At 61.0% G+C, this 26,361-nt stretch overlaps 1 protein-coding gene across 3 annotated transcripts in view; it reads right to left on the bottom strand.

Moving 5' to 3' along the window:
* Window positions 1-352: 352 nt before the first annotated feature.
* Window positions 353-26,361, bottom strand: part of PEPD (peptidase D) — a 118,215-nt gene continuing 92,206 nt past the window's right edge. For all 3 annotated transcript variants that reach the window (XM_081514343.1, XM_081514344.1, XM_081514345.1), the window contains 6 exons: window positions 24,557-24,625; window positions 22,981-23,058; window positions 12,495-12,643; window positions 4,775-4,959; window positions 1,344-1,535; window positions 353-900 (listed from right to left, as the gene is read on the bottom strand). In XM_081514343.1, coding sequence (XP_081370469.1) covers window positions 763-900; window positions 1,344-1,535; window positions 4,775-4,959; window positions 12,495-12,643; window positions 22,981-23,058; window positions 24,557-24,625 — 811 coding nt within the window. In that variant the 3' untranslated portion in view covers window positions 353-762. The remainder of the gene's footprint in view (window positions 901-1,343; window positions 1,536-4,774; window positions 4,960-12,494; window positions 12,644-22,980; window positions 23,059-24,556; window positions 24,626-26,361) is intronic.

The raw sequence follows: 26,361 nt of genomic DNA, 5'->3' as shown, positions 1-26,361 counted from the left end.
ATGTCTGTGACCCCATGGGCTGTAGCCCACCAGGCTCCTCTGTCCATGGGATTTTCCAGGCAAGAATACCTGAGTGGGTTGCCATTCTCTTCTCTGGAGGATCTTCCCAACCCCGGGATCGAACCCGCATCTCCTGCATCCCCTGCATTGGCAGGTGGATTCTTGACCACTGAGTCACCCATATCAAAAAGGCTTCTTACTCTACGGTCCTCCTCTGCACCTGTGCAGACGCAAGACAGCTCCACCTACACATTCGGGCCCCCAGAGGGCTCTGCAGGGTCACTTTCCAGGTCTAAGCATGTGTTCATCTGCAAAGGGAAAAAGAATGGGGGAGGGGGGATGGGCACAAAGGTCCATTTTAGGAAATCTTTTATTGCAAATTCCATTCTGTGTATTGATTTTGAGAGAAAACACTAGAAATGCCCCTTTCCTGAGCAGAATACAAATGACAGCAAAATACACATTTAGTTGCTAGTAAAGAGAACAGGGTTATTGAAAACAACGCGATAATTGAAAATTAGCATTCTAAAAGCCGCTGTCACTCAAGCAAAGACAAGACATTTAGATGAAGGGTGTGATCCCACAGAAGGGTAGTAAGAAAGTTTCTCCAGGGAAACAGCATATTGGGTGTGATCAAAGGCCGATGATGTCGTGTGTGATTTCTGAGCACCACTGGGGCCAATCAGCAGGCTGCCCCCCACGAAGCAACTCATGAGGCTGGGCCCGGGCCCCTGCCCCCTGCCCTGGGGCACACCCGTGGCTCTACTTAGGGCCAGAGAAGGGAGCAAAGGCCTTGTCCTGGCCTGCCATGCACGCTTCCACCTCCTCCACTGTGCGGGGCACGCAGGTCAGCAGCTCCATGCCAGTGTCAGTCACCACGACGTCCTCCTCGATCCGGACCTGGTCAGACGGATGGACACTCGTTATCTCTGAGCTGCCCTTGCGTGCTAAGTTTGAGCGTCAGGCCTGACAGCTCCAGGCTGAGTGGGAAGAGCCCTTTCTGCACAGTGGGCAACACAGCCCAGGACGGGGCGCTGGCCTCAAGGCCGCTGTGGGCAGCTGCTGGGTGGAAGGTGCCTCCCATAGGACATCTGCTCCTTCACCCACCTACCCCGGCTTGGCCCCTGCCGGGTGGGTGGGAGCCCCTGGAGCAGGCAGGGGTTTTGTAGGAATCTGTGTCACCTATGTGTTATGGCTGGTGACAGACCATGAGAAAGGGTGGGCCAGGTGCCTCTCAAGTGAGGAGAGTCAAGATTGTGCCTCCTGTCCTGGAGGACAAAGAGGTGACAGGTGGGGAGGGCGGGGGCAGGGAAGGGGGCGTTCTGGGAGCAATCAGCACTCACCCCACCAAAACCACGGAAGCGCTGCAGGACCTCGCGGTTAAAGAAGCAGGCGCGGGCTGGGTCGGCCAGGGCCTCGTCCAGGAGGTGGTCGATGAAGTAGATGCCCGGCTCCACGGTGAGCACCATGCGTGGCTCCAGGTGCCGAGCTGTGCGCAGGCGCCGCAGGCCGGGCTCGTCAATCCGATCCACGCCCTGGGGGGTGGTGGCGGGGAGAGGGCAGTGAGGGGGGGACCCAGGAGGGCATAGCCCCAGGCCAGGGCCACCGCCCCGGCGAGAGGCAGACGGAAACCGGCAAGCGCGCAGAGCACCCGCCCCTGTGCGTGCAGGCATCTACACGTGGGGCTTGGCTCGAGCCCCTTGGGTCCCCCTGGAGCCGCAGGAAGCTCTGTGACCTCGGGGGTCTTCAGCCTAGACTCGGCCTTGCTGGGTCATCCACGGTACTTCAGGTAAAGCCCTCTGCTCTCTGCACGCTCCCCTAGATTTCTCATGTCTCTGATCCTTGTTACCCCTAAAACTGTGCCCCACGGACACCCATGTGCACACACCCAAGGCACGCTGCCCCTGCTGACCCAGGGGGCTGGCTGGGGGTCTGGCTGTCTCACCCAGGCCCTCTCCTTGCCAGGGGAGCAGAAGAAGCCAAAAAAGCTCTTAGGAGGCTGAGAGCCTCCCAGGCTGCAGCTTTCTTCCAGGCAGCTGGTTTCCAGGCAGAGTGGAAACCAGCCCTGAAGTGCTGGGCCTGGCTCCCCACAAGCCAAGGCCCAGGTTTTCCGTGTGGCTTTCCAGGAGGAGGGACAGGTGCTGTCAGCAGGAAACCAGCCCTGGCTCATGTGTGCAGAGATGCACTCTCACCCAGTGTGCACGGCCTGGGGGTGTGGCCCGCGAGGAACGCATGGGGCAGCTCCACACCACGCCCATGTGCTGGGCCCCCACTGGCCATGGGGGACTGGCTCTCAGCTCTCTCCCCCAGCACTCACATGGGTGTGGCCGACGGGGCAGGTGGCACCTAGGACCCTTGCAGAAATTTCCCTGCCTTCCCCAAGTCCTGCAGGCACCCTTCTGGCCCTTGGTCAAGGCCTGGGAGCGAGCGGGCAGCAGGCAAGCTTTCTGGTCGGCCTCTGAGCTTGCCCTGCCCCGCTTGTAGCTCTACGCTGGAAGCCCAGCTGCTGGAGATGGAACTGTCATTTCTGACTGTTTGGGGGCCAAGAACATCAGACTTCAATTAGTGGTTCATGTAAGGTAACCAGAAACGAGCTGGCTCAGCCTCCATCCATGGCTGGGCACAGCAGGGAAGGCCGTGACCGTGATTCCATGGGGGCGGGGACAGCAGGGCACTGTGTGCATGGCCACCTTGACCAGGTGTGAGCCAGGCTGGGATGGAGGTGACGAGGGGACACCAAGGCCCTGTGACCCCTGGGCACAGACGCCCATCTGGTGTGGTACCTGACCCCATAGTACTATGTGCCCGGAGGGTCTGGGCAGGAGGGCAGGGGACACAGGAGGGCACAGTCTGGGATGACGGTCCCTGTGCTCAGGTAAGAGGTGCTGGGTAGCAGGGGCCTATCTCCTGCCATCTGAAGCCTGTGTCTGCCCCGTGGGCAGCCCCTCCCCTCCTTTCCCTTCATGCTGCCCCCAAGAGCCAACCCTTTCTTTCCAAGCCTGTCAAAGTCAGGGGCCTGGCGGAGGCTGAGAGCTGACGAGGTCTCGCCTCCCTGATCTTGGTGGCTGTGGGGCTGCGCCAAGGGTGGGGGGTTTGTTCAAACTTGTACAGAAGGCCTTCTGTCCAGAAGATTTCAGGACCACTGCTCAGACTAGGGGTGAGGGGTGAATGGAAGGGATCCCGGCGGGGCACAGGAGGATGTCCCTGCCCCCGCCCACTGACTATGACCCCTGCAGAGCACTCGCTCCCAGGAGTCTGCCCTATAGGCCTCACCAAAGACGGCCAGATCAGGGCTGGGAAAAGGAAGGAGGTGGGGCTGAGTAGGGAGAAGACCCCATGAAGCGGAGAGGCCGAGCGCCCAACCCCTCAGGCCTGGGGACTTCAGCCTTGTTGGGGGTGGGAGGACCCTGCCCACGCCGGGTCCCTGCCGGCTTCCGCTTGGGCTCAGGGCTTGACGGGGCCTCCGCTGCACTGGGCTCCGGGCAGAGGAGACCCAGATGTGTCTGTAGGCCTGAAATAAAACAAATGACTTTTATAGGAAAAGCCATATTTTTTCCACAATGTTTATCTGTCAGAAGAATAGACTCCGTGAGCACAAAGGACCGCTTACTGGAAAAGATGAAAACGGTTTGCTGCCAATTTTCTCTGGTGGAAAAAAAGTGCTTTGGCGACTAATGAATAACGAACCTCAGTTAACAATGTCTGGAAGGCTCCGCTCTTGGCTCCCTGCGCACAGTGTGATGGATAGAAATTAGGAAATTAAAACTGATTTTGTTTCTCCAAATTTAACTGTTTACACTTGAGGAAAAAATAATTGAATAATAATGCTTCTCTTGAGCAATTTCCCCCCCAAAAAATCGTTCTTAGAGCTTTCAAAATACCCTGCAGCTAAGGGGCCAAGCCGTCTTGGCTGACTGGCTGGTGGGCCTCAGGGCGTGCACCGATTGCATAATCCACCCCCCTGCGCGGCGGGCACCCGGCCAGATGGCAGGGCTGGCTCACCCCCACCCAGCGGCCTGTGGAGGCTGCAGCCACCTGCCCGGCAGAGCCTCCTGAAGCCTCAAGCTTCGTCTGGGTGGTCCTTTCAAGGGTCGGTCAGTAGGAGGGGGAGGGGAAAGCCTAGCCTGGAGATGCCCACACAAGCCTCCCTGTCCCACCGAGCATGCCTCCTGGAGATGAGGAGGCCATGGGGCCCTGTTGGCCCAGGCATCTAGGGGGATGGAAGCTGTACCAGGAGAGGGTGGGGCAGGACTTGCAAGGGGCGCTGGGCTCAGCTCATCCCAGGATAGACCGGCCACCAGCCTGAGGAGCCTCGTCACACCTGATGAATGAAGCCAGAGGCAGGAGGACATGATGGGTGCACTGCCAGCCCATCACTGAGACCCAGCTTTGGGGCTCCCACGGCCCTGTGGGGACCCCGTGCACTGCACACTTTCAGGGCAGGTGCTGCCCGCGGCGTGCAGCCCCGGGCCCTGTGCAGAGCACACCCATTGCCTGCCAGGTTCTGTGGAGGTGGCCACCAGGGGAGATGCCCTCATGTAAAGACCAGGGCCCTTGGGCGTAAGGGAGACCAGGGCAGCGACCTGGGTCAGGACCAACCCCCGGGTGACGGGGGAGGAGGGGCAGCAGGCCTGGCCAAGACCCCAGTCCTTCTCATCCTGCCTGTCCCCCCTACACTGCGGCTGTGTCCCAGAGCCCCACCCCACTTCCAGGGAGGGCCAGGCTCAGCTCCAGCTCACAGGCAGGCCGCTCGGGCCGACGTGCCCACACTGACCTCGGGGTAGCCTCCCACGTCGTGCACATCGAGGCCCAGCAAGTGGCCAAGCCCATGAGGCATGAACACGGCTCCCAGATGGACCTGGACCATGGCGTCCACGCTGCCGGTCAGGAGGCCGATGCGGGTCAGCTCCTCTAGGTGGATGCGGTCGGCCAGGCGGTGCATGTCTGGCCACCAGACACCTGGGGCTCAGAAGGAGGATGCAATGAGTTGTGGCCTCTGGCAGCCTGGCCAGGGCTTCCCAGGGCAAGGTTGCGGGGGACACAGGAAGCCCTTGCACTGGCTGAGGCCGGGGAGCCTGAGGCGAGGGGCAAGGGCAATGAGGCCCAGGCGGCCCCCCTGCAGGGCTCTCTCAGCACAGCTCTGGACTTGAGACCCCTCCTGTCTCTCCACTGTGCCCTCGGGGCTAGGGTCCTCTCACCCACGGTCACCCGCAGGGGCCCAGCTCCTGTTGTGTCCGCTCCCAGGGCCAGGGGAGCCCAGTAAAATCTTTGGCATCAGGAGGAAAAAAGCATGCGTCCCCAACAGCTGATGTGGGGCGGCCTTGGTGAGCCCCAGACGGAGGCTCAGGTGGGGGTGGAGGAGGGGCGTCCCTGCACACCCCCGCATGGGGGGCTGAATGATCCTTGGAGCCGCTGTGGGGGGCAAAGGTTTCTGGGGTGAAGGTGCAGCCAGCACAGCCTCACCGGCAAACCGGTAGGGATCTGTGGCCCTGTGGCTGCCAGCACCAGGTGACCATCTCCGTGGTAGCCCAGATGTCCAAACCCTGGGCTCTAACCAAACTCATCCCGGCCCCACGTTTCTGGGGCAAAGGTCACCATGGAGAGCGTCCCAGGCAGAGTTCTGAGGAGTGCGGGCTCTGCTGAGCTGCCTGGTCCCCAGGGAGGCCCTGAGGGGCTGGAGCCTCAGGCCCTCAGGGAGCGGCCTCCAGGAGCCTCGCTGTCACTGGGGCGCGGCTGCCTTGCCCACTGGACTCCACGGAGCGAGGGTACCGGGTGCTCACACTGAGCACAAGAACCTAGGCTGGCGATGCTCCCTGCCCCACCTTACGAAGGCGGAGTTGGGGGCAGGCCATGTGCCAGCCAAGGCCAGCGGCCCTGGGATGAGTGGGGCCAGGAGGACAGGGTGGAATCTGCACCCAGAGAGGGTGGCCAGGCCTTGGCCCTGTGGCCCCTCCATGTGGGGCGTAACCCTGGGGCCACTCAGCCATGCCCTGATGATCTCAGCTGCAAGAGGGGAGCACTGGGATTCCACACCCCGAGGGGCGTTGCTGGACCCTGAACTGGTGAGGAGTGGGCCACCAGGACCTGAGCCTCTGGGGCTGGCCTCTGGACCCAGGGTCTGAGCTGGTGGTGCTGCACTCCGATCACCAGGCAGTGGCCAGTCCCCGGCACAAGACACAGGGAGGCCAAGGGTGGAGGATGCCCAGCCTTGTCCGAAGACATAGACTCCTTGGAGTCCAGCCCTGTTCTACTGCCTCAGCCCATGAAGTGGGGGTGCCGTCCTGGGGTCTGGAGTCTGGTTACAACCATGTCGGCATGGGTGGCTGGGTCTGCACCCCTGGGGGTAGAACCGGCATGGGGAGCTTTTCTCTGATGGCCTGGCATCCTGAAATAGAGACCTGGTTAACCAGGTCCCACCTAGGCCGCTCATATGCTGTGTGGCCTAGGCAGGCCTTCAACTCCGGGAGCCTCAGACGCATCCTTTGTCAAAGAGACATGACACTGGCTGCAGAAAGCTGGCTGTAGAGGCTCTGGCATCTACTGGGGACCGGCTCACTAAGCTCCCCCAAACTTGTGGCCAGTGAGACCCTAGGTTTGACACTTTATGATCAGTGTGTCCCTGGGCACAAGCAAACCCTGCTCAGCCTCGGCCACCACTCTTTTCCTGAGACTGACTCACCCACCTTGCCCTCCTCGGGCCGGGGACCCCTGCTCCAGAAGCACACCGAGGTCCCTGCACGTCAGACCCTTTGCAGAGCTGGCTGGCCTGTGACCCTCCTCCTCGAGGTCTCAGCATACACATCAGCCCCTCTGGGGGCATCCACGGAGGGGGAGCATCCCCCCATCGCAATCGCTCTGCCGTCCCGGCCACTACTGTCTGCACCCTGTTCCCTACACAGGTATGCTCACTTGCTTCTAGGGTCTCTCCACCAGGAAGGCGGCTGCCTCTCCAGGGCACACTATGGCCTGGCAGAGCGGGTGCCGGTCCAGGGGTGGGCGTGCGGCGCACTCTTTCCTAAGGCCCGCCCCTGCTCAAGGCCTCTGGGCCTAAGAGTAAGCCCCCAAGTAACCCTGCAAACTCCGCTCCCATCACTCGGCCTGGCCCCTAGGACTCAGGAAGGGCCGATGCCCCAGGGCAGCTCCATCTCCCTCGGGCAGGGCCTTTTCGGGTCGCCAAGCGAGAGGCCCAGGAAGCAGGCTGACTTCAAACCTGGCAACCTTCCACGGCGCGGGGCTGCGGTCTCTGCCGGGCCCAGGCAATGGGCGGGAATCAGGTATAAATCAAGCTCCGCGCTGGCAGCTCAGCTCCCCTCCTGTCCTCGCGGCCCCTCGTGGGGGCCGGACGTGCGGGCCCCGGCGGTCCCCGCGGCGCCTCTAGTCTTCCTCGCCTGCGCGCCCTTGGGGAAGGCCGTGCACACGGCTCTCTTGGCCGGGAGTGGGAGTTTCTGCCTGTGTGTGGTTAAGAGTTGTGACAGTGATTAAACCTCCAGCAACTTGGCCCCAGTGTCTGGCCCGGATGGTGGTTACGACACCCACGGCCAGGGCAGGGGCCCCTGAAGTGAGTGGAGGTTACTGTCCTCGGGCTAGGCTGCAGGGGTGGGCACAGGCCAGAGGGCCTCCCTGCCCGCCTAAGGCCTCGACGCCCCGGCTCCTCGGCCTCTGCAGCCCGTGGGCACCTCTGAGCCTACAGGCCTGGCCAGGAGCATAGGGGTCCCCCGAGCCTGCTCACACTGGGGACACCTCACCGGGATTGTGCTGCAGAGACGGGGTCATCTGCCCTGCCCGCCCTCCCACCACCAGCAAGCACCGAATCTCATCCTCTCTTCCCGAAACCTCTCCTGACCCCTGCGCCTCCGTGGGCCCCCACCTCTCCTGGACCCCTGCCTGGCTCCTCCCCACTCCTCACCCCCGCTGCCTCCTGTACATGGCTGGGAGACTGGGCCATCTCTTTGGAGCACGGGTCAGACCAGGCCAGTCCCCGCCCCGAGGACAGAGCCCCAAGCTCCTTGACCTGGCTTCCCTCTCCAGCTTCATCCCCAGCCACTCCGGAGGTGCCCCTGTGCCTTCCACCTGCCCTTCCCTCAGCTGGGACACCTCACCTTCCCAGTCTCACTCCCCTGTCTTCCTGTCTCCCGTGGGACTCTTGTGTTGAGGCTTTCTCCAGGAAGCCCTCCCTGATTGCCTCTTCCTTTGCTGCCCAAGCTAGGCAGGGCATGGTCTCTGAACTCTGAGAAGGCAGGGCCTATGCCCTGCTCCGAGTCTGACAACCATGTGGCCTGACAGGGAGCCTCAGCCTCCCCTGTGGCTCTCTTGCAGCCAGTGCTGTGACTTGATGGGCCTAGGATTCACGTGTGCCCCCAACCCCGCTCCTCTGTGCACTCAGGCCCAGGGCAGCAAGGCGGCATCTGGGTTTTGCACTGCACCACCTGCCTTTTGGCTCAGAAGGACCTAAGTCCTGGTGCCCAGGCCCCACGATGTATCCTGAGCAGACCCAAGTCACCAGCTGGTCTTTGTGCCCACCTGGCCCCATTAAACCACACCTTCCCCTGATGGGCCGGGAGCCTGCTGGGCCTGCTGCCTGGGCTGGCTCCTGGGAGCCTCGGCAGCATTCATCATGGCCTTGAGGCCTTCTGCCCAGAGCGTGACAGCCCTGGGGGCTCCGAGGCCCGGAGCCGAGCCGGCAAGGCAGCGGAGGGCCCCTTGAGCTACATCCTCACAGCCCAAGACAAAGAGCTCACTTCATCTGAAGACAATGGCCCTCGGGGGATGAGCCCGCGCCAGGCCCTGGGGTGCAGGAGGGAAGGCTCAGGGCCGGGGTCCCAGGGCAGGCCCCGCGGGCTGCAGGGAAGTGTCTGGCAGGCCATGCTGGCGCGGGGCGGAGGGCTTCCAGCCCACCCCACCACACAGCCCTGCCTGCTGCCAGGACCTCGGGGGACCCACTAACCCTGCAGAAGGGCAGGGGCAGCACGCGCCTGGGCAGCAGGAGCCACGATGCTGTGTTAAGCATGACCGCCCCACGTGGTCCCCCACCCCAAACCCTGGCAGAGAGGCCAGGGAGGGTGGGAACTCACCCACTGCCCTTTGGCCAGCAGAGGGGCCTCTCTCAGGCCAGAGGGGGGACACAGGGCCTTCACCAAACACAGTCCTGGCTGTGCTGGTTTCTGCCCTAGGGCGCCCCCAGTCTGCATGGCATACTGTCCCCCCCGCCTCTGCCTGCTGGGCCTCTGTGTCCCGCACCATCTCTAAGGCGAGGCCTCAGAGGAGTCCAGACACTGCACCCCTGCCCCCACCAGGGAGGGAGGCAAAGCTGGCAAAGGGACCCTGACCAGAGTCTGCAGAACGAACGGCCCTGCCCTGCCCGAAGGCCAGCTCGGACACCGGCTCTGGTCCGCACCCTGCCCACAGCACCTCCCCCTCTCATGGGGGCCGGGTGTCCCATCGGCAAGCCCCTGGGAGCCCGTGGAGACAGGTGGCGGGCCCAGGATGGGTGCCTGCCCTGAGGCGGAAGCCTTGGAGAGATTTGCTCGCATGGGCCAGAAGCCAGCACGTGGCCGCTGCATCCACCCACCCATCCCCCCGCGGGGCCAGTGAGCGTGGCGTTTCCCCAGGTGCTGCCCCTGGCTGGCCCTGCTGCTCTCGCCCAGCCCCTGAGTGAGCTCAGCCCTCCTTCCCAGGCTGCCTCTGAGTGGCAGGGCGGGACACTCCCCCACCGCCGACCCCAGGCCTGCCTCCCTCAGGATCCCTGTACCCTGGGATCCCTGTGTGCTCCCAGCACTGGCCCCTGCTCTCCTCTGGGCATCTCGCTGTGACCCCGGCTGTCTCCATTCACTCGTCCCTGGAAGGCGCAGGAAGCAGTCACACAGTCTCTGCGGGTGTTTGTCTTGGCCCAGGAGCCAAGCCCACAAACCAGGGGCATTTCCGCTAGGACTGGGCACGGGGCTGACCTGGCCACGGCCTTTGTGCTGCTATGGGGAGGCGACCTACCCGCCTCTGAGGGCAGCTCTGTGAGCACAGGACCCCTGGCCTGCCAGGCCTGCCTGGCATGCGAACCCCAAGGAACAGTGTGTCACAGTCTTGGAAGTATGGGGTGGGGGGCACACTGGGGGCTCTGCTCCAGCCCCCGCACACAGGAACCTCGAGGCCCCAGTGCAGGCCAGTCCTGTGCCCCACTGTGTGCTGGGGGAGGCCTGCCTCAGTCCGCAGGGACCATCTCAGCTGAGTCTGGCCTGGCGGGGCCTGAAGCCTTGTAACCAACCGCCCCCAAAGTGACATGGCCAGGCAGTCCCCTAGGACCTTGGTGCTGGGACCACGCACCAGACCCTTTTCAGTGCGATATGTGGCCCCGGAGACTTGCCTGTGGACCTGGCCACTTTCTGAGCAGAATTGGGGTTGCTTTGTTGGTTGATGGAGCCGGCCAGGACACCAGCTGGGGAGGTGCCACTCAGATCCTGCCCAGGACCCAGCAGGTTTGCCTGTGGGTGGGTGGGGTACCCCCCAACCCCCCAACCCCGTCCCAGCACAGGGATGGGTCTAAGCAGGGCCAGGAGCATGAAGCCTGGAGCTCCCAGGTAAGCAAAGAGCCTCAAGGGAGATACTGTCCCTCCGAATCCATACCTGCTCAATATCCCGCCAACCTCCCCCCGCAACCACTGCCACACCTCAGCCTCACCGCCCGCCCCAGTCTCCAGCGTGGAGTGTGGCAGCAGCCTTCCATCACGGCCTGGAGCCAGGCTCGGGTCCACGCAGGTCCCTCCATGCTCCTGGAGGGACCTGCCATAGGCTGTGGGCGCACCAGGGTCGTGGGGCCGTGCACCTCCATGCACTCTCACCAGCCCAAACCTTTTGCTGCAAGTGAAACGCTTATCACTTAAACGACCAACGTTCAAAGCTGAACAGAACCTTCTACTCCTTCTCTCCCTGGGGTAACGCAAGGATATCAGAGGAGGAGGAGATGGTGCCCCTTACTCGGGGTGACAGCTCCACACAGGCGGAGTTTTACGAGTAACAGGTGCCATGTATCGGGGTTTAAAGGTCAGAAAGTATAAACGGCTCCCTCCCGGTGAGCACCCTCCCTCCTCGCTGCGCCCCACCCGGTCTGTCTGTCTGGCTCCCTTCCTGCCCCTGCCCCCGTGGATTTACAAGCACTTGTGAATCCATGTTCTCACTGCCCTGGCCCTCCTCTTTAGCACCTTTTGTGAATTCACCCCTTCCTGCACTGCTCTGTCTTTATGCAACAGTCCGCCCTGGAAGTGTCCACACTATCCCCTACCTAGAGAGGACCGCTGCTTTTTAAACACAGTTAGCGCAAGATGCTGTTTTCTTCTGCAGCTGCTACACCAGGCCAGTCCTGTTGATGCTGTCACCTGTCCCGAGCTGAGCTTTCAGGTCTCCTTCCTTGTCTCCTTTTTCGGGTGTATCTGAGTTCCTCATCTTTGGACTCATCTGATCAAAAGGCTTTGTTCGTTCCCGCCGGACAAGTGAGAGTGCGGGCCCATCACCCCTCCCTGGCTCCCTGGCCTCTGGCGGCCCCAGCACTGGATGGGGGCGTTCGGAAAGCCCTGCTCACAGTTTGCCTCCTCTGAAGGCGGCAGCCGCTGCCGAACCCTCACTTGGCTGGCAGCAACTGGACACGGGGTGGCAGGGGCTCCACACAGAGCCATCAAGAGGCCACACTCGGGGGCCTTTACAGTTTAGGGGCTCAGGATCTTCTTTCTCCCTTTGTATATACAGTAAATTTCCTACGTATAAATGAGTTCAGTTCTGACAACGTGTTCGTTAAGTCTGACCAAGTTAGCCTAGGTACCTGATTTTTATAGACAATGCCAGACACATGAACTAATTTAAGTGACTGGACATGCGCATGCACATTCACATCTTTGAGAGCTCGCAACTTGAAGGTTCGTGTGTCCGGGGCTGACTGTAAAAGTTCCATGGAGAAATACAAGTCTGACTGCCACCGTCCCCCTGATTTGAGTATGAACTCAGAGTCCAGCCTTCAAGGCCTGTCAGGCCAGGCCCTACAGCCTCTGCTCATCACTCCCCACATACCGGAGAGACACTCAGCTCCTGCCCACCCAGTCGCAGCCCCAAATGAGGGTGCTCCACGTCCAACCAGAGGCGAGTGTCCACACTGCCAAGCCCTCTCTGGAGCAGCTGCTGCTGTGGGACAGGGCAGAGGACATGTTGACATCCCAGCAGCCAGTGTGGACAGGGAGACGCGCAGGAGGAGAAGGTCGGAGGGGATGGGGGGTGGCCTCGGGCTGAGCTCCCTGAAACCCCCCCAGCGCTGTTTCTGCTTGGTGGTCAGCCCCCTTTCCCAGGAGTGACGCTGGGGACCCGCTAGCATCTGGGGCCTTACTGGCTGAGCATGAGAGAGTGACAGAGGTCAGGTTGCTGCAGAGCACCGGACCTGCTTCTCAGAGGTGCCCCGCCCCCTGGCCACCGGCATCCCCATGCCGGGTGGTCCTCCCCCCAGGCCCCGCCCCTGCCCTCACCTGGCTTCATGGTGCTCATGATGGCCCGGCAGCTCCGCAGCACTGCCTCATAGATGGCCTTCTGGTCTGGGGTGAACTTGCCGTTGGCGGGGAAGGAGCATGTGATGTCAGAAGCAAAGCAGTAATATTCACCGCCCATGTCGAACACGCTGCCGGGAGAGTGGGGCGTGAGGCCGGTGGGACACCTGCGCGGCCCCCAGCCATGCTTCCCTGCTGCCCGGCACTTGAGGCCGCTGAACCAGAGACTGCTTGCAACATGGCCTGTGCAGACAGCAGTGTGGGGCCCTCCTACCCTGCTGTCTCCTCAACGGTGCACAACCAGGAAAGGACCCAGGGGGACCCCAGGAGGCTCCCGCTCCATAGCAGGAAGGTTGGGGGGGAATGTGACTGCCCACACACCACACCCTCACGGCCTCTGCTGGCCAGGCCCCTGGATGCCTGGCTGTGGGGACTCCCTGAGGGAGGGGTGGAGGTGTCCCCAGGCCCCACCTGCCACCTGGCCTCCACACAGGCATTCTGACGGCACCCACCCCACCACCAGGGGCCACCCTGCACCCAGCATGGGCACAGCTGCAGCCCACAGGGCAATCAATGCTCATGGGAGCTGGATGGGACCTCGGGACAGATGCACCCGCCTGACAGAACACATGGGCTGAGGCACGGTGCCCCGCTCTCACAGCCCCCAGGGCCCCAGTGAAAACCCAGCCAATGGCTCTGCTCTAGTTTTGGGGTCCCCTTGGTCCTCCTTGGACATTCCTTGCGTGGTCCTCTCCCTGCTGGGTGGGGGAGGGGCAGTGTGCTCTGCCAGGGCTCGGCCGGCCAAGTCCCGGACTTGGGAGCTACCCGGCCCCCAGCATCCCCAGGTCACAGAGCAGAGACCAAGAGGCACAGAGGCGGGTTTGGGGAGTGTGGGAGGAAGGAAGCGGGAGCCTGGAGCCCCTGCCAGCAGAGGCAGGGCGGCGCTGGGACAGACAGCAGGCTGCTGAGTCAGGAGGCCAGGCCGCTGGGCCTGCCTTCTGGACACCCCGTGACAGGGCCCCGAGCTGCGGGGCTGGGCCGGAGTGCGGGGAGCCAGGCTCCCACACCCTTGCTGCCTGGCCGTGCGCGCACAGCCCTACTGTCAAGGGCAGGTGAGGATCCCGCCTCACGCACCCTCCACACAGAGATAAGACAAAAGGAGGGAGGGGCTGCTGGGTCCAAGCTTGGCTCCCACCAGGTCACCCACAGAGAGGAGTGGGGTGCCCAGAATGAGCAGCCTCCCTGTCCTGTCCCCTCACCAGCAGGACGCAGGACAGTGGGCCCAGAGCTGGACCATCATGGGGTCAGGGTCAAGTCATGTTGCTGATGGTGACAAGACAGACTAGGGGTATAAGTTCAGTCTCAGGCCCAGGCCCCTGCCGTACCTTCAGGACTAGGGACCCAGGAGACGGGAGGGGCAGAGGTGGGTAGCACTGCCCTCTCTGTGCCTGGCTCCACCCTGTGGGGGGCAGTCTGCAGCCACTGTTGGAAAATTGGAGCCCTGAGGCAGAGCCACACCTGCCATGAAAAGAGCCCCTCAAACCCCAATTCTGGGCTTCCCTGATAGCTCAGTGGTAGAGTCTGCCTGCCAACGCAGGAGACATGGGTTTGATCCCTCGTCTGGGAAGATCCCACATGCCTCGGAGGAGCTAAGCCTGTGCGCCACAACTGAGTCTGTGCTCTAGAACCCAGCAGTCGCAACTACTTAAGTCTGTGCCCTAGAGCCCATGCTCTGAAACAAGAGAAGCCACCGCAATGAGAAGTCCTCGTACAGCAACTAGAGGGTAGTCCCCGCTTGTCACAACTAGAGAAAAGCCCTCAAAGCAATGAAGACCCAGCGCAGCCAAAAATAAAGAAATAAAAAAAATTTTTTTTAAACCCCCAAATTTCAACGGTTAACACGACGGCTCAACCTGCATTCCAGGAGCTTCCTTGCATGCCTGTCTCAGGGGACCTCCACCCCGAGCAACTGGCCCTACAGGTGGAGCCAGGGGTCAGCCATGCGGCCTGACAGCAGCAACAGGGAATCCACAGAATTGTTTCTAAAGGAAAATCGTGAATGCTCGGGATCTCAAGACGCTATGCCGGAAATCGAAGTCCCCAGTTGGGCACTTCTTAATCTCCTGTCTTTTTCTGACTGTAAAACACCACAAACAGTGTCAAGAGTGCAAGCAGCACCAGATAACAACTCAGGTGATTCTCAGGTGGTGGTGGGAAGAGCCCACCAGAATGGCAGAGGGACTTCGGGTTGGGTCAAGGTCAGAGACTCTGGGGGACCCACCCTGGGGTGGGCCAATGTGTGTGTGTGTGAGGGGGGACCTGGGGCTCACTAGAGGGGACCCGCCCAGCCCAAGTGTGGGAGCCAAGGATCCAAGGGTGAGAGGCCCCAACAGACACGCCCAGCATCTGCTCCCCAGGACACTCTGATGCACCAGGGGGTTGGGGACGACAGCTGTCTGCAGGTTTACTTGTGCCCTGGGGCACATTCCCCCTTCTGCCAGCTGGCCAGGAGGGCGGAGCACATCAGAACCCTAAACTGCAGGGAAACCGAGGCTCTGAACACTGGCCTGGCAAAGTCTCAAGTCGGCGTCAGCAGCTCAGAGCACAGAGATGGGTTTTCTTTTTCTCGCTCCGGCACTCAGCCTCAATGGCCTCAGGGTTGTCGCACTTTTACCATGTGTGAGGGGCAGCAGCAGCTGCCGCCACTGCTGTGGGTTTGCGTCCTCCGTGGCCACCGTGCAGGCAGGCCTGGGAGTGGAACTGCGTGGGGCCGTGGCCCAGCTTCACCCGGGGAGCAGAGCATTCTTACTTGGGGGTCCTTGGAGGCAACAAAGAAAAATGGTCTGTGGTTTGTTGATTCAGAAGGACCAGGAATGGCCTGAGCAGACGGGACAGAGCCAGGGGCGTGGGGACACAGATTCCTGGGGTCCACCACATCAGAAAGAGACCTGTAGCAGCACCCCCCCAGGCAGAAAGTTCTATGGGGCTATGCAGAACTCAAAGGAAAACAGAAATTAAACTATTTAAAAAGCCAGGAAGCCCACAAGAGCACACCAAATGCTGGAGTCATCCGGAGCAGTGAAAACAGGCCCCTTCCCCGGGGCAGGCAGGACTCCTGACCAAGTTCTCAAAAACAAAAACACGGGAGGCGGGGGTGAGCTCCGCAGCCCGTCTGCCTTTATTGTTCAGCTTCTAGAAACCTTCAGCTGTATTTTTTTGTTTTAAAATCATCCACTTTCTGGAGAAGGAAGTGCACACCCAGCCGGCCAGCTCCATCCTGCCCAGTGATGCTCGGGCACGGGGCTGACGTCTATTTTTGTGCTCTCAGTTCCCTATCTTTCTCTGCCCTTTTTTTTTTTTTTAAATCCCCCTCAGAGAGTTCCTACATGTATTAGTTATTCAGATTTCAAGTCGTTCTGGAGTCCAGGGATGAAAGCCATCACTTTTATAAATCATCTCCCCCAGCTCCTCTGTGTCCACTCTGTCCGTCCTCTGAACGCAGGCTGATGACGGAGAATTCGCTCATACTTTGGCTCAACAGAGAACACGAGGAGCCCTCCTCCCAGCTGCCTGGGGACACCCACCGGGGACCCTACCATCTCTGGCCGAGTGAACGCGTGTGATAATCTAAGCCATCTGGGGAGGTATTACACATCTCCGAGCAATATGCTGGTGGCTCATTCCTCACATGTGTTCATCTGGTTCTATTTCTGGCTTGGAGGAGAGGTTCTGTCTCCCGTTGGCTCCTCCCGGGCAGCTTCAGGCCCGGGCTACCTGCCACCATCGGCCCACTCAGGCCCTCCCCTGGTCCCCTCCATCCCCTCCGCCCCACTGCAGGCAGAAGGCCTATGAGATGGTCCAGCCTCTGATATGAGGCCTGGGAAGAGTTTTGGGGGAAACTCTGTGGTCTTTATGGCAAGGTCATTGTGTACACAGGCTGCAGCTCTGGTTTACTCTCCAGGGCTGTGGCCTCACTCTCAGCCACCTCCCACCCCAGACAGGCATGGTGCACGTGCACCCACGCGTGTGCACTCACTCACAGATCTGTTCACCACAGTGCACCATTTCAGACCCCGACTTGCACCCGCCCCAGTCGGTGTTCTGGACCAGGCTGGGGGATTTCTGAGCTGCAGGAATCTCCTGCTTCCCCTCCAGACCTCAGCCTGAGACAGAGAGGAAGGCGAACTGGTGACTTTCCCGCTGGTGGTGGCCACACAAGGCCCAGGGGCCACCCACCGGCTCCCAGCCAGACCTTCTGTGCAGTGCTGAGCCCCGGGACGAAGGCCTCCACTCGGAGCCCTGGGGCTGCCTCCCCAAGCCGACCTCTCCCCACTGCCTTCTGGGCATCGCTACTCCCCATCCCACGAGACAGCTGCTCCTGTGGGGCCCAGGCAGACAGGGAAGTCATCCAGGCAACCAGCCCCAGCAGCCCCGAGCCAGGAGCCGGCACGTGCTGCGGACCTTCCGTGTGTCTGGATGGAACTGCTGTTACCTTTCTGCTGAGGATGTGGGGAGATGCAGAGCCCCAGTGTGGGCCACGACCCCAGGAAGGACGTTCCACGGTCCCCAACCCCATGTGTGGGTGGGACATGGCGGCCGCCCAGCCCTGGGGCTTGCTGCCGCCACAGGCAGTGGCCTCCCCAGGGTCGGGGGAGGCAGTGAGTCGGTGTCACGCGCACAGGCTTCGTTCCACTTTTCGGAAAGCAGTGTCCCATGGTGTCTGCGAGCACCCCGGCTGACCAGAATGGTGCTTTCACACTGTGGGTTGTGACGTCAGCCGTGTGGGATGCGGGGGCAGCAGCATAAACAGACAACACAGGGCGGACCCCACAGTGAGGGCTCTTGGTTACTGTCCAGGCCTATCTGCTTGCACGGTACTGGGTTAGAATGCAAAGGCTGCTTCAATCCAGATGGCAGGCTGAAGGCCATGGCCACTGGTCTGGACAGATAGCTGACCAGGGCCTGTGCCCTCCTGAGAGTGTCCTCTTGCTGGGGCATGTCCCGAAGATCATCAACTCCTCAGGATGGGGCTGGCTGGTGACTGTATAGCCCACCAGGCTCCTCTGTCCATGGGATTCTCCAGGCAAGAATACTGGAGTGGGTTGCCATTTCCTTCTCCAGAGGTGTTCTCTAAGGAGACAGCAAAGTCGGGGGAGTGGTGTCCTGGGCTGGGCTTGGGGAAACACTTGTTCTCTAAAGCTGACCAAGGCTTCAGGCACCAAGACAAGGGGCGACTTGGGGACCCTTCATTGCGGTCCCTCTGCCAGCTGGGGAGGAGACCCAGGCATGACTTGTCTGCCCCCAGGAAGCAGCACACAGATGCCAGACAGATATCAGACCAAGAGGCCCCCAGGAGCAGGCAGAATTGTTCCCACTCCTGCCAGAGGAGCCCCAGAAATGCCAAGGGGACTGCTCAGGCCCCAAGTGAGCAGCAGGTACCCCAAAGCCTGTGTGGGGGAGCGGATGTCTGTGATGGAGATGCAGGCTGTAGCCCCAGGCACAGTGTGATGGGGGAAGTTCCCCAAGCAGTTTAAACTAATGTCTAGTCCACATCAAACCTATGGAATGATCAGGGAACTAACTGGAGAGCAGGGCAGACAACCCACTCCAGTATTCTTGCCCCAAGAGGAGCCTGGCGGGCTATACAGTCCATGGGGTCGCAAAGAGTTGGACACGTTTGAAGCGACTTAGCATGCTGAGTGGCTGCTGAGTGGGGCTGGGACAGGCCTCTCCCCAACCAACCGGGATGGACACCCGCTCCCAGGCCCCAGAACACAGAGAACACAGCCAGCAGGGATGAGCCTGGCCGGCTGGCATGTCCTGAAACAACGCTGCCCTCTTCTGGCCAGTGCTGGGAGGTCTGGCTTGCCACCCACCAGCCACATCCTGCCTGCAGCTGGGCAACCCAAGTCGGAGCATGCTTCGACTGGGGCATCCAGAAGGTTCTGAGGGCTGCCACTGGGCTCCCTACCCCAGGAACCAACCCCCTGCCACCTGATCAAATGGTGGGAGAGGGAGGTGGTGGCAGGTGAGGAGGGGTGTCCCAGCTGTTTTCCAAATCAGAGCCCATTGGAGGCAGACCCTGGACCCCCCCACCTCTCCCCCCTGGGGTGTGCCTGCTGTGCCCAGGGGGAGGCGGGGAGTCTAGCAAAGACAGGGCCCAAGTCTGGGTACATGGCTTCCTTGGGGACAGTGGCGCTCCCTGGCCCATGGGCAGGGCACTAGCCCTGGGTGCCTCCACCCAGCACGGAGACTCAGAGGGAAAGCCCAGGCGGGTTCTGGGAGGACAGGGCAGTGCTTGAGGGCTCAGATGACGACGACCTCGGCCACAGCCAAGGACGATGAGGATGGTGAGGACGATGACCTCACCGCCACAGGCTCAGGGCTGATCTGGTGGGGAGGGGTCTCCTGGGGCTCCCACCCAGGAAGACTTCTCATGGCTTCAGACACGGTCCCCTGTGTGAGCTTGGGAAGGGTATTCATCAGAAGCGCACCACACTTCTGGGACCGTGTTTTAGAAGGTCTGCTTGCCTTTGCCTTAAAAAAAAAAAAGAAAGCAACTAATGGCTTAGGAGGACAGTGACTTGGTGATGGGTTCATGGTGAGCCCTGAGGGCCACAGCAGGAAAAGGGCTTTCAGAGGCGACGGCAAAGCCCCAGGCAGCCCCACTTGAGGCTGTGTGCCTCCGAACCAGCCAAGAGGGAGGCCCACGGGGATCTGAGGCCACATCAAAGTCCAGTTGTCGACTGCCCCCCACACCCCCAGATCCATGCAGAGCAAGTCTGGCAGCATCCAGCTGAGATAAATGGGGGTGGGCGGGGCTGGTGTGGTGTCAGGAGTGGTTCTCAAAATCCCCTTCTCAACTCTTGGGTGACGCATCTGACATGGAGTAAGAACCAGCACATTTAACATGCAGGCCCCGATTTCCCGGCCCGGCTGCTCCCAGGCAGCACCTGGTATTGGAAGGACAGGGGAGTGGAATGTGGCCCTGGCCAGCTACATGCCCCACCCGGCACACGCCTCGAAGACAGTTTAGGGGCTGAAAACACAGAGCAGGCGACCACATGACCCGAGAGTTGTGTGAATAAATCAGGCTTGTGCTCCGCTGGGGCCTCTTGCCTCCAGTCTCTGTCCAGAAGCGCCTGCTGGAGGCAGGCCTTGGGGCACAGGCGCGCTGCTGGCTCTGGGAATTCTGGTGTGTAGCAGCAATCCCACCAGGGGCCCCCTGTGCAGGCTCCTTGCTCACCCTTATGCTCAGAGAGTCCTCCTGGAGCTGGGTGGTCTCACCCATAGAGACGGATGGAGGAACTGAGGCTCAGAAGGGTGATCACTCAGCTGGGGGGGAGCAGGGATTTGAACCAGGGATCTTCTGTGCTCATCACCACACGTCTGGGGCTAGAGGGAGAGGAACGGGAAGGGCTGGCTGCCCCTCGGCATCCATTCCCCATCTTCTTCTCCAGCAGAGTCTGACTGCCCTGGACCAGTTCCTGGCCCCCAAATAGCCCCATTCCTAAATGTTAAATATCTCTGGGGCATTTTCACCTGACATCTAGTAACTGAGACCCAGAGCGTACCACATGATGGGCACCTGGAGAACAGTCACGGCTGAGAGAGAAACTCAGGTTCAGGAAAAATTCTACAACAGGCTCATATTTTGGTTTCATACCTTATGATGAAGTGCTATGACTTTTATGTTGGGAGAACAGAGTGATTTATTATTTACCGAACACAGTAGGCACTCGGCAGATCAATTTCAATAAAACAATGGATTATAAATGCCGCCAGCAATCTGGCAGTAGCAGTAATCAACAAAACATGTTGTTCTAAATGCTGCATAATAAATTGACTATAATAAACTCATAATTATTCTACTGGCTACATTTCAAAGTTAGCACTAGAAAAATAAAATTGCACATTTGGGCTTGGCATTAACATCCGTGGGATTCCCTGGATCACTCTGGACTCTCAAGTGGCACGAGATTCGGGTGCCACACGCTGACCAGGAGGGTTAGGGACACAGCGTCTGGACACATGGAGGCCTGATGCATGGTGCCCCTAGTCAGTCAGGCCCCAGTGCACCAGGCGCCCCCAGAACACAGCTGGAACAAGCCTCTCATGGGTGAGGACTCTCTTGGGACAGATAAAGAGAGAGGAGAAGCAACCACTTCCTCTGGGCTGTGTGAACTCACAGAGAAGACAGACTCGGAGCCACATGGCCCTGGCACAGGACCCTCCACAGGGACAGCTGTGGCTGCTCGTGTGACCGGGGCTCTGCCCGCCTGGGGACTGTGTTCCCACGTCCTGGCTCAGCCAGAACAGGCCGCCGAGTCAAAAGCGTTAGGACATGTTCTAGGAGGCGTGAGTCCCTGAAGACACCAGTTGGTCTCCCTTTGGGGCCACCAGTGGCCCAGCTGTGGCCCAGAGGGCAGCACCCCTCCTTTCCTTAATCTCCAGCTGAGTCAAGTTGGAGGCAGCTGACCCCTCCCCAAATCCCTCTGGCTCTGCACCTGGACGCTCCTTGTGTCTCAGTGGCTCCGCAACATGTGGTGGTGGTGGGGGGGGTCTGGTGGGAGGGGGAGACACCCACTTCATGGGATCAGAGTGAGCGAATCTACATCATGAGCGGTTCCTAGTGCCAGGCAGGGGCAGAACCCTGTCCAGGTTGCTACACGCCTTTGGCCCCCCCATGCCAGGAAGGGCTTTAGACTCTCTGGGGGTGGAGTGAGCAGGGCTGCAGTGAGCAGCAGTGACCTTTGTGACCAGGCTGGTGGCCCCTCTGCATGCTCCTGTCCCTGTCCTGTGGGCCCAGGCCCCTGGGAGAGTGTGTCCACCAGCACTTGTGGTCCTGACATGTCCCTGCAACTACCCCCGTGCAGGGCCAAGTGCTGCGTGCCATCTCCACCGAAAGACAGTAAACTGACGCTCAGAGAGGGAACCCAGAGGCTTTGCTTCCTCCCAGAAGCCTGAGCTGGGCTCCTGCCAACAGGATCCCAAGCCAGAACATCCCATCCAGCTACTGATTCAGGACGAGCGGACACCACAGCCTGTGGCGCTGGGGCGCCCTGGGGCAGGGGGCACCCTGGGCTTGGGTGGGTTTCTGAGAACACTGGGCAGTGACAGCTCAGAATGGGGTGTCTCTCGGCTCACGTCCCCTGATGGCTGTGGGCGAGGGCCCCCCATGCACAGGTTCCCCAACTCCGAGCCTGAGGCCGGGTCCTGGCCAGTGTGCCAGCATGACCAGAATACCAGCGTGGGGCCAAAGCCTTCCAGGGTGGCACATACGAACCGGATGAGGTGCTGGAGGGAAGTGGTGGGGAGGGGCTCAGCTGCCTTAGCGACAAGAGGGAAAGGACCAAAGGACCAGGTAGGGCAATGTGCCACCCGATGCAAAGAACTGACTCATTGGAAAAGACCCTGATGCTGGGAAACATTGAAGGCAGGAGGAGAAGGGGACGACAGAGGATAAGATGGTTGGATGGCATCACCGACTCAATGGATGTGAGTTTGAGTAAACTCTGGGAGTTGGTGATGGACAGGGAGGCCTGGCAGGTAGCAGTCCATGGGGTCGCCAAGAGTCGGACATGACTGAGTGACTGAACTGAACTGAACTGAGGCCAGTGTGCACCAGCTCTCCTGCCCGCACCTGTGGGTAGATGGCCATAGCGAGATGTCTCAAGGACAAGACAGGAGGCCCCGTGGAACTTGTGGCCTCTGGGCGGCTCAGCCTCTGGCAGCCTAGATTGGCCCTGCCTGACATCTGGCTGGTGGAGAGTACAGATGGGGAATACAAGTGCCCATGAGCTGAGGACAGGGACGCTCCAGGTTAGGAGGGTGCCCATGGCCCCTGCCAAGGCCAGAGGGGCTGCCCAGAGTGGAAGGGTGTATGCCCAGTGGGAGCCCTACACACTGGGGGTCTGGAAGCAGAACCACTGGAGGGTTGGAAGCTGTGAGTCCTGCCCACATCTGCTCGGTCAGGACTCCATGAGGAGTGGTGAGCACGTGGGCAAACAGTCCTGAGAGCCAAGCACCCCCTCTGACCTCCTGAACAAGCGGCTGCTCGTGCCAAGGAGTTGTGGGGCAGGAGCCAGCAGGTTCAGAGGATGGGGGAATCCCTAGGGGTCTCCCTTTTTCCAAACTGATGTGGCCACCCTCCCAGCACCGAGCCGGAGATGCAAGCGTGGTGGGTGCTGGGTCACAGGGCAGGTCCTCCTCTGAGGTGGGGCCTTACCCTCACAGCACTTGGCCCCCGCTCCCCTCTCAGGGCCTCCTGGGTCCTGGAGAGGAGAAGACATGGAGGACAAAGCCTTGGCAAGAAGTCTAGACCCAGAGCAGGCCCAGGGACCACGCTGTGGCCAGCCTTCCAGGGCTGGGACCAAGGGGCCCCCATCAGCCACGCCTGGGGTTGAGTCCCGCCTGGGCCCCGCCATTCACACACCAGCCAGGGCAGCTGGGGGCTGGCTCCACTCACCACATGTCTCCGTCTTGGATGGTCTTGTCGTTGGGGGCCCCAGCATGTCCGTAGTGCAGCACGGCCGAGTTCTCACCACTGCAGGGCATCAAGGGGAGGTCAAGAGCCCATTCTCACCAAGTGGGCCCCGGGGGCTGGCACCCCAACCTCCTGCCTCATGGGCAGTACCATCCACCCTGCAGCAGAGGCCCAGGGCCAAGTGGACCCAGCCCATAGCCTGAGGTGGGGTGAGGGGCACGGTGGCCCTGACGTCCTACAGCCACAAAGCTGGCAGCCGGCCTCTGGGCTCAGGATGGGGCCACCTTGGCTGAGTGCTGCTCAGGTAGGTGCCCGTGGGGCTGAGGATGTGGGCCTGATGTGGGAGCAAGGGCCTGCAGGCCAGGGGAAGGGACCCCAAGGAAGCCTGGCGTCCTGGTAGCTAAAGGGGGAGAGGGGGCCCAGTGGGAAGGGCTGGGACTGTGTGGGGGCTGCATGGAGATTTGCCGGGCCGGGCCAGGGCCACAGCCAGCGAGCCAGCAGCTCCCCACTTCGCAGCTTGAGAGTGCTTCCCTAATGAGTGATACCTTTAAGAAAAAAGGACTTTTCAGTCTGTCCAAAGGAAAAAAAAAAAAACCCCACCTGGATACAATATTTATGGCCCCGTTCGGGAGTCTCAGGAATCATAAAAGTAGAAATAATGATTTTTCTCTCTATCCACCAGAGAAGAACATTTCCAAGGACTGAGATGTTCACATGTATTATTCATGTGCCAAGGACGTGCATGCCAGCAGAGCTGCCAGACCTGTCCTGGCTGGGCAGAGGCCTGACCCTCTGACCCAAGGGGAGAACACAGGGAGATGAGATGGGGTGAGCCTGGGGGACTGGAGGCCCCCACAGCCAGGATGTGTCCCTCAAAGACACAGGTCTGCATGCTCATGGCTGTGAGCTGCCCCATATGCATGGTCACTTCTACCCTGGGCCTGCAAGCACACCAGCCAAGTGCAGGTCACACACACACACACACACTCACAAAGAACCCCCTGCCCCCAGCCACATGTCTCACACAAACACACCTACAGTAACAGCCCCCATGGCAGAGCCCCAGACCCACCCATGGCTGTGCTGTTCCCCACACAGCCACATGCACACACGCACACACAGCTACACACAACCACACACATGCACGTACACACAGCCACACACACACAACCACAGCCTCCTGCCCTGATATAGCTCCTTCCACACACCCTGAACACGGAAGCCATCACAGTCTGAGGTCATGGCCTGGTCCCCACACGCTGGGAGCTGCCTGTGTGAAGGGGGCGAGGAAGGCCGGCCCCAGGAGGAGCTGCCAGCGGGAGATGTGATGGGAGGGCAAGGCCGTGGTGGGCTGGTTCCCCTCTGCTCCCTGAACGGCCCAGGGTGGGCAGTAAGCAACCTCCGCTCCCAGAGCCTTAAGAGCAGGGAGCAACTTCCAGGCTTATGAGGTGCCGGGGGCAGGGGAGCAAACAGGTGCGTCTAAGCTGGGGGATGGCAGGGTCCCCTCACTCCCCCCAACCCCCTCCATCATCCCCACGTGGCCCAGGTGGCCGCTTACCTGCCGCAGATGCAGGTGTAGGAGCTGTGGCGCATGCCGCCCCGGGAGTAGCAGTAGTGCTCGAAGAGACTGTGGGCGAAGAGAGATGGGTCAGAGTGGGGTCACTGGAGTACGCGCACCCCCCGCCCTTGTGTAAATCCTCAGCCCAGGCCTCACTTGGCCGCGCCCACAGGAAGGCCTGAGCTTCCCAGCATGGGTCAGTGGCTGGTAGCCTGGAGGCCACGGGCCACTGAAGCACAGAGGTCAGTGCAGAGAGGGAACAAGGCTGGGGGAGCCAGCCACTTCCAGTGCCAGCCTTTCAAGCCCATCGGGAGGACAGGTCTGGTCCTGTGGGGAGACGAGCTGGGGTGGGGCCCCCTGTTTCTGCAGGGCTGGAGGGGGCATCTCCCTGTGACTCCCTCCTCCAGTGGTCACATCCTTTCCCCACCGGGAGGGGCTGGGTGCACAGCCAGGGAGGGATGAGAGCTCTCTGGGCCCCATCGCAGGACCTGCCCGGGGCCCCGAGCCTGCCCCTGGGGAGGAGTGCAGGGGAAGGAGAACAGGGGCTGCTGGGCTCTGGTCTGGGGGCTGGGGCTGGGGAGCAGGTCGATGTGTAGACAAGCAGGGCTGGGTGGGCTCCAGGGAGGGGAAGAGAGGCAGAGTCTGGGGGTAGGCACCGACCAGTTGGTCCCCTAGACAAGCTCCTTCCCTGAGCTGGGGAGGCCAGGAGCAAGGTCTGGAGGGAAGATGAGAGCCCAGAGCAGGTCTCTGGCAGCTGGGAGCCAGTCCCCAGGCTGCACCCAGACACAGCCAGAGCCAGCGGAGGCCTCCGGGAGCTAGGCTGTCAGCAGAGCCCAGCAAGTGCAGGAGTAGAGGGTGAGGGAGGTCAGAGGATGAGCCAGCCTCAGCCTGTCCCTCTGGGGCAGATCCTGGGGGTGACTGGTGGACCAGACCCTCCACATCAACAAACGTGAGCAGCGTTTGGAACCCTCGGGAGACCACACTGCCCCGGGCTATGCAGAGGCCAGGCCCCTGTCCCTTCCCCTCACCACACACCCCAGGACCTGAGTAGGTAAGAAATTGTCTGGTCATGGGACTCAGTGTGCCAAGGGCCCCGCCTCTGCAGAACCCAGCTGGGGAAGGGGGCAACACTGGGGGGCTGCCCTCGCCCCTGAGGCCTCGCCAGAGCTTGGGCCCAGCCTTCTGGATGGCCGCAGTTGAGAAGCAGGTCCAGGTGGACCCCACCCCAGGCCGTGCTCAGAACACCGAGGCCACCTGTGGGCACGCTAAGTGGCAGTTCTGCCCTGCATGTTCTGGGCCTGTTTAAGAGAACGTCTGTACGGAGGAGTCTAATCTTCAGGCACTGTAAACACAAATTATGTGTAATTGTTATGACTGGGTATAAAGTAGTTGTTATGCAGGAAGGGTTCTGCTCTATTCAGTCAGCTTTCAGACTTGCTTTACAAATCTCACAGGATAATTGGGTATCTGCAAGTGAAATATTTCCTCAACACAAAAGAATCCAGGGACTGCCAGGGAGGTGAGGAAAGCCGTGTGAGGTACCAGCCACCCCCGTAGTCATGGTGGGCGTGCTGGCTGCCACCGACCTCAGCCTCGGTTACCGAGGCCAGAGGACAGCGGGGCCAAGCCTGGGCCCCACGGCGGCTCCACCAAGCCTGCCCAGATGCTGGGGCCTCAGACCCCAGGACTCCGTGCAGCTGCCCCCCAGAGACTGGGGGATGCTGGCAGGCCATGAAGCCACAGGGTTCCCTGAGCCTTGGGGGACTTGGCCCTGCCCAGACAGAAGCAGCCACTCTCCGGGTGAT

This window comes from Giraffa tippelskirchi, chromosome 7 (assembly GCF_054371585.1).
Source record: "Giraffa tippelskirchi isolate mGirTip1 chromosome 7, T2T-mGirTip1v1.2.pri, whole genome shotgun sequence".
In the NCBI taxonomy this organism is placed as follows: domain Eukaryota; kingdom Metazoa; phylum Chordata; class Mammalia; order Artiodactyla; family Giraffidae; genus Giraffa; species Giraffa tippelskirchi.
The sequence above is the reverse complement of the archived record's forward strand: the minus strand, read 5'-3'. Positions and strand labels throughout refer to the sequence as shown.